Raw genomic sequence first — 9,638 nt, forward strand, 5'->3', positions numbered from 1 at the left:
AAAATAAAACAGTACATCTTAATTCCAGGTTTATTACGGTGGCAAAAACAAAACAACGTTCATAAACAGCAATGGAGTGAAGTGTTTGGGTGGATGCACACATCCAGGGTTTGAAGGAGACTGCACATTTCTTTACTTTTTTCAAATACTGATAAGAAACAGTACATTACCTTGTAAGGTTATAATTTTACAGTGAAAAATGCCATATTTGTACCATGGATGTAGTTCCACAGGCTCGTTACAACAAATGGAATAGCTATGCATATAAGTATAAATATCGTCTTATCAGTCTGGGGATGGAAACAGCCCAAAAGGGAGCAGAAAACCCACCTCACCCTGCATGGACCGCAGTGCTCGGCAGGATCTACACACTTGAAACAAAAAGCAGTGCACAGCGCCTGCAACTCCTCACTGACCACTAAACGGACAACCAGAAGCAGCTGGGCATCCTACAGGAAAAAGGACTGGAGACAGTCCATTGCGCAGTCGCTTTGTTTGATTTTAAGCTCCTATGAACGGGGCCAGACCGACATTCCAACTGCGATTCAACTACAAGTTACCGATTGCATTCCAGTACAACGTGGCCTCGCCACATATGCAGGGAAATAAAAATGCGCAACAGGGAGATGAATCATCATTGATATGAATCACATCCTTGGTTTAGGCTGCAACCAAGTCTGACAACAGCTGAGGAACACCACTAGCCTTGGTTCACGTGAAAGACTGCAGTGGGAGATAGCATGGCGGACACTGTCACACTCCGCTGTTTTTTTTTTTTTTTTTTTTGTTTCTTCTCACCTCCAAACCCCATTCCCCCAATCCGCTCTCCCTCTACTCTGCACCCTGGCCTCCCCCGGACTGCTCCTCTCCCTTCTTCTTGTGTCCCGACACAATGTCATCAATACGCAGCAACAAGATGGCCGTCTGGAGGAGAAGAAAGAGGGAGAGTGCAAGTGAGGTCACTTCAGTGGATCAATTTACATGTAATGAAACCATCGCAGCTAAACAAAGCCCATCACCTAGACTGCAGGTTCCAGGCACAGTTTCACACTACAGTCCAACACACCCAGCAGGTACAAGCATGCTGGTGCATTTATTATTTTTTTTTTAAACTCTTATTCAGAGTGTCACAAATCATGGACAATCTCATCATTAAAAAAAACAATGGTTAGCACCTAAGCATTTATAAGTCCAATGCCCACATCAACATCAGACATGAGTTTGGACATATAAAAACAATAGCTGTATTTTGCAACAGCAAGGCCCCGCCCTTTAAGCGAGGAGGCAGATCTGATGTCACAGGCACAGACAGGTATGGGGACACATACACAGTGAACTCACCTCCACAGCCGTCTTGTACGTTTGGGCCTTCACAGCCAGCGGCTCCCAGATGCCCAGCTCCGTCATGTCAGACAGGGCGCCTGTCTCCCCATTCACCCCCCAGGACAGGTTGCCCTCCTGAGTGTGCTTCGCCTACACAGCAGGAAGTGGAAGGATGTTAGTGGGTACAGGGGTGTGGGGGAAATCAGATCAGATTACAAGAGAGAGGGGAAAAAAAAAACCCACATAAAAGAGCAGAAACTCAGGATGAGTAAAGAGGTGGCTCTTTATTTGGACAAAGAATGTGAACTAAACAACCCACTGACACTCAGAGAGATTAGAGGCTAAAGAAGGTGAGCAGAGAGACAGACTCACTGAGGGACATGAGCACACGTGTAGAGAGACATACTCTGAGGGAGGTGAGAACACAGACAGCAACAGGCTTATCCTGATGGATATGTGCACACAGAGACTTACTCTGAGGGAGGTGAGCACGCGAATGGTGCTGGCCCCACAGTTCTGGATGAGGGTGCGGGGGATGACCTCCAGGGCCTGGGCCACAGCACGGTAGGGCCACTGCTCCACCCCAGTGAGGGCGCGGGAGCGCTCGGTCAGGCGGTGGGACACTGCCATCTCCACCGCCCCGCCCCCAGGTAACAGATGGGGGTCCAACAGCACGTTGCGACACACCTGCATGGCATCCTGGAGGTTGCGCTCCACCTCCTGGGAGAGACGGAGAGAAAGCGAGAAGAATGCATGAGAGGCAAAAGATGTATGAGAATTAAACAATTACCTATAGCCAGACAGATAATTTCCCTGCATAAAAGGTACTTACTCTCATCACCAAGTTTCTTTGAATAGCAATAAACAAAATATTTTTACTCTGGCTGAAGGCATTATACCTTTCCTCTAACCAGGGAAGACCTACTTGAACAGCTTTTTCCATAGAAAATGAGTGATGTGGACTCTATTGCACTGCACATGTTGATATTTTCTGTTCATTATAGTAGGATGTTCATTTACATTGACACACATAGCTCTATCACTTCAAAGGAGAAATGACAAAATACTGCCTCTATCCAGGATAACAATCAGCCCATTCTAGAGGGGAAAAAAAAATGTTTCCTGCAAAAGCGATCACTAAAACAGGCTATAATCATTCTCTATGGTGTCTCTCACCGCCAGGATCTCCTTGCTGGCTCCCCTGAGCAGGATGGTGCAGGCCTTGGGGTCCTTGCACTCGGTGACGAAGGTGAAGTACTCGTCCCCGATCTTCTTCACTTCAAAAAGCCCTGCCCCTGTTCCTACATCCTCCTCTCGCAGCTCATCTGTCCGGCTGGCAATGCGGGCCCCACACGCTCTGAGAGGGGTGAGAGAGATGGGGGGGGGTTAGTTCAGAATGAAGCAAAGGGGTAATGTGAGATATTCCCTAACGCATAACATGAAGGGAAAACATGGTAGAGGGTTAGACAATTAGACAAAGCAAAGACAAACACAAGTTACACGGAAGGAATGCAGTATTCACAGAAATAGCCGTATGAGGACAGCGGCCAGACACAAGCCACAAGCCCCCAAATGCCTGTTTAGCAGTGTGAGTTTCGGTGTCTCTCAATATGCCAGTATGCATATCTACAAGAATGTGTGTGCTCTGTGCATGATCATATCAGTGTGATCTGCATGAATGAGAAACATTGTCCTAGGCATTGGCTGCCTGAATATTTCTTTGATCCCAGTCATCAAAAGGCTACTTCTTTAGGCAGCCTGCCAAATAACCTATGATCGCAAATGACCTGCTTAACTAAAGCGTCTCTTGCAGACAGAATGACGAGCATCATTCTCACCTGGCGATTCTGTTGTTGTCGGTTTTTTTGACGCGGCGGATGGCGGTGATGTTGGCCTTCATCAGGTAGTGCTGAGCCAGGTCTGTCGACCAGGAAGAGGAAAGGTTAACAATGCCTGACTCCAGCAGGGAAGAAAGAGTACTAATCATCTGAATTACTGCCTACATATACAGTACCAGGCAAAAGCTTGGACACACCTACTCATAGAGGAGTTTTCTTTGTTTTTACTATTCTTTCAATAATAGTAAAGACATCAAAACTATGAAATAACACAAATGGAACTATGCAGTGACCAAAAAGTGTTGAGCAAATCAAAACCCTTATGTTTTAGATTCTTCAAAGTAGCCAAAAAAATTTTTTTAATTAATTTTTTTGGAAAGACATTCATACATAAACAAAAAATAAATACTGAAGTTGATGCCTAAGAAAATTTCAAGCATTCGAGCATAAGTCTTAAGATCAAAATGTCTTTGAATGCTTATTTCCCTTTATTTTAATCAGGTGTGTCCAAACTTTTGACTGGTACTGTATAAAAGACACCCACATTTCTGGGACATGGAGCATGAACATGTTCTTGCGTGGATATCGTACCGGAGACGCCCTTCTCAGTGAAGACGAGGTCAGGCTTGAGGCGGATGATGTCCTCGCAGATCTGCTGGATGTACTCCTCCTCCATCTGCAGGATCCGCGCAAAGTCCTCCTCACGAGTGATCTCAATGTCCGTCTGCAGGGACAGAGGGACAAACACACTAAAGCACTGCAAAGATTTCCGTCCCCATGCGTTAATGGTGACCCCACCCTTCATGGACTCTAGAGGGTGCTATACAAAGTTTGAAATTTGTTTCTTAGACAAATATAAAGTGAAGTTGACGCCTATGGATGAATTTCTTTCCAAAAAATAAATGTGTTTTTTTTTTTATATTTTTATCTAACTTGAAGAATCTAAAGTTGGTTTGGATTTTTTTTAACAGTTGGTCACTGCATAATTCCATTTGTGTTATTTCACAGTTTTGATGTCTTTACCATTACTCTAAAATGTGGAAAATAGTAAAAATAGAGAAAAAGCCTTCTATGAGTAGGTGTGTCCAAACTTTTGACTGGTATTGTATGTGTGCCGTAGGTGTAGTGACTGGTGTACCTGGCTCTCGCCCTTCTTGTACTCCAGGGAGCAGTCCAGCAGCACGATTCGGGGGTTCTTAATGAGGCGGCGCATTCGCGGGTGAGTCACATCCTTATTCACCATCACGCCCTTCAGCACACACGAGTCCTCGATGATCCCACCTGGAATCTGCAGAGGGAATACGATTAGCGCAGCTCACTTGGAAGCTCAGTTGATGAGCACACTAATTTTAAGATGTTTAGAAATATTCCTGCATGTATGGAAGGAGAAACACATATAATCTCGTCCAGAGCTACCTATGAGATATCACGTCAAAGTAATGGGCAGCAGTGTAGCATAGCAGTAAGGAGCAGGGCTTAAAACCGAAAGGTTGCTGATTCGATTCCCCCACTGGGACACTACTGCTGTAAGTTTGGGCAAGGTACTTGCCCAAAAGGTACTACCCAGAACTGCCTGAGTAAATATCCAGCTGTATAAATGGATAACACGTAAAAACTGTAACCTATGCAAGTCGCTCTGTAAGTTGTAATGTAATGTAATGTGAAGAGACTGCTGGTGTAACCTCGACACAGTAAGATTTTAACCAAAACTCCAGGTTTGCAGTAGTGCACCATCACAGTATTCTCACACACCTTTTCCACTTTGGCGTACTTCTTGATGTCGATCTCCTTGCGGCCGTTCTCCTCCAGCTCCACGGTGCGCACGGCGTCCAGCGCGATGTTGCAGGCCAGATCGGACCAGCGGTTCAGCGCCTTCGTGTTGATGGCCGAGTTGATGATCTTCAGCATCATCTCCCTGTTGTTCACATCTACAGGGGTGCTGCAGGACAGAGGAGAGACGGTTATGCTCAGAGGAGTGAAGCAGCTGATGGCTGTGAGACAGACAGGGGAGCCAAAGGGGGGGGAGAGGAGGCAGGACAGATGGAGGCAGAGTAACAGTAAATTAGGGAGTTACAAAGCATCACAAGGAGAAAAAAAAAGAGAGCCACATATAAGGAGGGAGGGGTAGGGAGAATAAGTGAGCCACCTGATCTCCTTCAGCATGGTGAGCATGTCGTCCAGGGCGTGCCTGTATGCGCTGATCACCACCGTCGGGTGCATCTGCTGCTCCAGGAACTGCTCCGCAACCGACAGCATCTCACCCGCTGGGGGAGGAGAGGAGGAAGTCACAACACGGCGGCGGCAGGTCTGTCTCTACAGGCCAGGCTACAGCTTCCTCTTCAGAGGGCGCACTGAGAGTGCAGAGCACTGAGTGAGAGCCCAAAACACACTACCTAAAATAGGGCTGGGGTGACAACAGAGGCGCTGCAACGCAAGTTCTCTAGAAATGAAAATGTCCTCCAACGCAGTGAATATCATTTGTTTCCGTACTAGTTTCCTTTTTTGAAGTATCGGGATTGTACTCATCTGTGTATTCAGTATGACCCCATGGTCTCTCACACATAATGCAGAGTATGGTGCAGGACACTGTGGACAGTATACAGCTGATGTGCAGTGTGCAGAGATGCAGGGCACTAACCCAGGATGATGACGGAGGTGGTGCCGTCTCCCACCTCTTCATCCTGCGTGCGGCTGATCTCGATCATAGACTTGGCTGCCGGATGCTGCACCTGGATCTGTACACAGAGGCAGGAGAGAAGGTCTGGTCTCAGAGTCTGATCTACACATACAATAGATATTTCCATGCCCATGAGCATGCACACACAACAGTAACAGACTGAAAAACTAGTCATGGTTGCAGGGTGCAGTCAAATCTGACCCAATGAGATTGAAATGAACTAACAACTAACTCCAAGCAGACGACAATTCATATATAGGAGTGCCAAAGCTCTGGAGACACTAAGTTGTGATGTTCTCGGTAGCAGTGGGGTGTGCAGCATTGAAAGCTCACCTCTCTTAAGATAGCGTTGCCATCGTTGGTCATTACAATGCCACCCATGGGGTCCAGTAACATCTGCAAACACACAGGAGAGATGTCAGGCTAGATGAGCAGTGACCCCCCCCCCCCATTCAGGAATCTCTATTTCTATCTCTGTCCCAGGAATGTTACTTTCACAGAAGTCTCAATGGACAAGCAAATGATTCCTCAGCTCAGCACACAACCTACTTGTATTCACAACTGCGTAACAGTATTTATCATTCTGTTTTATGGAGTAAAAAGCCACTGTTGAAATTTACAACAAGACACTACAAGTGCTGGAAGTGGTCTTATTCTGTGTTGAATGCTCTTGCCAAGTACATTTTATGATGAAATAATGGTATACCTTCATCATGGCTCTTGGTCCAAGACATGTCCTAATCACATCTGCTATTGTCTGCAATTCAAACACAAAAGAACATTCAAGATGAGCCGTCCAAATAAGCTTTCTGTTCCACTGTGTGAAATGCTGAGATAGATGGGAGTCACGCCTCACCTTTGCTGCACTGATATTTCCTGTCTGAACTTTGCGTCCAGACTCTCTTTTCATATTCTGGCCTGGAAGAAAGTGTTTAAAAGTTTACTGTTGCATTTAATCAAAGTTCAAGATACACTCAAAACTACATTTAATGCCAAAAACAGCCACAATGTAGTTCTAAAAGGGATACCTTGAGAAATGAACAGTTATGCCGGCTTCAATAATGTAGTAGGCGCTACAGTAATTCACAACAGCAGACGACAGTGACTTACAGATCACAGCGCACATGTCTTTATCGCGTATAACAACAACAGATATCTCAGCAAGCTGGTAGTTATGGTGCTTTAACGTGAAAGCCTGCCGGCAGTAAATAACTGCCATCTCTTTTGATTTCAATAGGTGTGTACTAACAAACTAGCTGGCTACTTTGTCAGTTATACGCATTTCGCTGTAGGTAGGGACAATAAGCGTTGTATCCGTTTTCTTTCTCTGGACACGTTTGCCTGTTAGTACTCAGTACATGTGGAGCTAGGCAGGATGCACTCGTATCTGGCTAGCTATCACATCTAATATACCTACGTAACCAAACTGCTTCTTAATTAAACATGCCTTAAAATATTATGAAAGAATGCAAAGCTAAAGACAAGCATTAGGTTACTTACAATATCGCATTAGCTAATTTAACAACCTAATGTCCGTTACTGAAAATGTAGCATTAGCCAGCCTTAGCTAAAGCTTAATGACTTGCAGAGCTTTACCTAATATTATGTAGCTAACTAGGTAATGGGCTGTGGATGCCAGTTAACCGGTCAGCCAAAACGCAAAATGCACCCAGTAACTAAAAATGCTAAGTGTTCCGTTAAACACTGCCTACGAACTATAAACTCGTACCGACACACCTCCTTGGTAGAACCAGTCTAGCCTTATACAGCGTCTAACGTTATCCTCCATCTGTCAAGGTTTCCAAGGCTTGGTTTACCTTAGGAACATGGCCATCGCTATGAAGTTACTAGCACCACTTTTAATCAACTAATCTAACGAAACAGTGGAGAACAACACCAATAAAATATTCGAAGGTTTCACTGTGTTTTAAACTGGTCATTTGTCTAACTACATAACTAGCCATTTAAAGACAGAGGCGCACCGGCATCTAGAAGCAGGCCCATCCACGCCTTTGTAAAGCTGCTTAATAGCTAGTTAGCAACCGCATAGCTTGACAGCCACATAAGTTACCTGACAGATAGCGGCGAGTAACATTTCGCCTTGTTTTCACACCTGTTTACATTTGCGTACAGGCTAACTGGTAAGTTCAATTTTAATAACTATATCAGTTTTGTTACTCACTCAACACGAGGACCGGTCTTCCCATCATTTTGGCTGCGCGTGTTCGAAAACCCGACTAGAATCTTCCGAAACGCTAACAGCGTAGAGGAAGCTACCGTTTGGCCTGAGAACCAATAGCCGCTCGAAAAAAAATGACATGTGGCAATTCCGACCAATCACTGGTAGGCTTGTTACGCTGGGAGGATTTGTAGGCGTGAACGGTGTGTGTGTAGAGTATGTAGCTGACGCCCTCGTGGGTACAGAAAAGGTGTGCACAGATTGTATGTGGGAGAAACATATTTTTACTCATTCAAAGGTTGAAATAAATGGTAGGTGTGGAACTGTGCAATCCGATAGGTAGCTTAGCAAGTCACTTCTAAGTTAATTGTTTAATTGTTTATTCGACCAAGCTGCTTTGTTCTGTCCCTATGCTTATCCCAATGCGCAGGCGTCGCGCATGGTTCTATGGGACGCGTAGTTCTGTAAAATCTAGCGGGACAACATTGCTATACAGAACGACAGACTACTGTGATATGTGTCTATGCTTGTATTACATTTATTTATTTGGTAGACGCTCTTATAGAATAACAAGGCCAATAGAATATGATACACAGAATACATAACACAACAGCCAGAATTATAGGGAATAGGAATTAAGATGAAAAAGTGTACAAAAAGGTAAAACCTTAAATCATGGTACTAAATATTGATTCATTCATTACAGAGCAATGTTAAATTGCACCACGCAACTTTATAGTGATAATGATCTGATGGAGCTATGTTGCTCATGTAAGAATATAAGGAAAGAGTGATGATATGCTGCTACTGGTTGTATACAACAGAGACCATCAATATGGGTAGTGGCCATTAATATGGTGTGCAAAAAAAGTTCTGCAACACTATATTCAAAAGTGCACAAAAATCACACAGTACTCACAAAACCACATCATACCTGGACAATCCTGCAAAACATTCCCATAATTTAGTCTCAGTCATTGGTGCCTGGTACTGCTTTATGTATCACTACGTAGTTAGCCTAACCATCTTTACTTTCACATCACCAGGACTCCTAGGTCTTCCTGTGGACTTAGTGCTGGGGATGTACAGCCTCTTTCTTCTGGAAATCTTTCACCTCACATTTGGTCACCCTAGCATCACTCAGAGCACCTATAAAGCCACAGTCTGCATCCATACAGTCATGCCACCTCCATCAACAGAGCATGAACTGAGGCATGATGTGCAACAGTCCATTTCTCACCCTGCTCCTCTCGGGCCTGTGCTTGTTCTTTCTGGGTCCACATCAGGGAGAAGAAAACTCCAAACTCCAGCAGAGAACTTGGTGTGCTACGCACTCTTTGAGTGCAAACCTTTCCATCTACAGTCATTCAAGTTCACATTCATTGACCAAAACATTTCACCCAATTCTTCTGTTCAGATCACAAAACAAAGGCCTTATCAACATGAAGCTAGTCCCAGAAATTGTCATCTATGCAATGAAAGCCTTCCTTTCACCTTTCAGAAAAAAAGGCACCATGATTTTTAGTCTGCAGGTATAATTTTAGTTGTATCTACTTATGTACCTACGATTATTAATAAGGTACAGCATTAGTTATTTAATAGCATGTGTGTCATGACATTA

The 9,638-nt window shown here is 44.5% G+C and overlaps 1 protein-coding gene across 1 annotated transcript; it reads right to left on the reverse strand.

Moving 5' to 3' along the window:
* Positions 1-42: 42 nt before the first annotated feature.
* On the reverse strand, positions 43-8,095 carry LOC118784626 (T-complex protein 1 subunit gamma). The gene is made up of 14 exons (XM_036538953.1): positions 8,021-8,095; positions 6,695-6,756; positions 6,545-6,595; positions 6,172-6,234; positions 5,800-5,896; positions 5,308-5,425; positions 4,914-5,100; positions 4,300-4,449; positions 3,753-3,885; positions 3,162-3,243; positions 2,500-2,680; positions 1,798-2,043; positions 1,342-1,473; positions 43-924 (listed from the first exon to the last, which is right to left on the reverse strand). The coding sequence occupies exons 1-14, from the start codon at positions 8,046-8,048 to the stop codon at positions 832-834; spliced, it is 1,623 nt and encodes a 540-aa protein (XP_036394846.1). The 5' UTR covers positions 8,049-8,095; the 3' UTR covers positions 43-831.
* Positions 8,096-9,638: the final 1,543 nt, after the last annotated feature.

Source organism: Megalops cyprinoides, chromosome 10 (genome assembly GCF_013368585.1).
Source record: "Megalops cyprinoides isolate fMegCyp1 chromosome 10, fMegCyp1.pri, whole genome shotgun sequence".
In the NCBI taxonomy this organism is placed as follows: Eukaryota; Metazoa; Chordata; class Actinopteri; order Elopiformes; family Megalopidae; genus Megalops; species Megalops cyprinoides.

Bases quoted from the DNA above. Each gene is read 5' to 3' on its own strand.
- LOC118784626 (XM_036538953.1), bottom strand. From the start codon at position 8,048: ATGATGGGAAGACCGGTCCTCGTGTTGA. The intron at 3,244-3,752 runs GTACGATATCCA...CCTGGTCGACAG, and splicing joins CACTGAGAAGGGCGTCTCCG to ACCTGGCTCAGCACTACCTG. The intron at 2,681-3,161 runs GTGAGAATGATG...CACCCCTCTCAG, and splicing joins GACAACAACAGAATCGCCAG to AGCGTGTGGGGCCCGCATTG.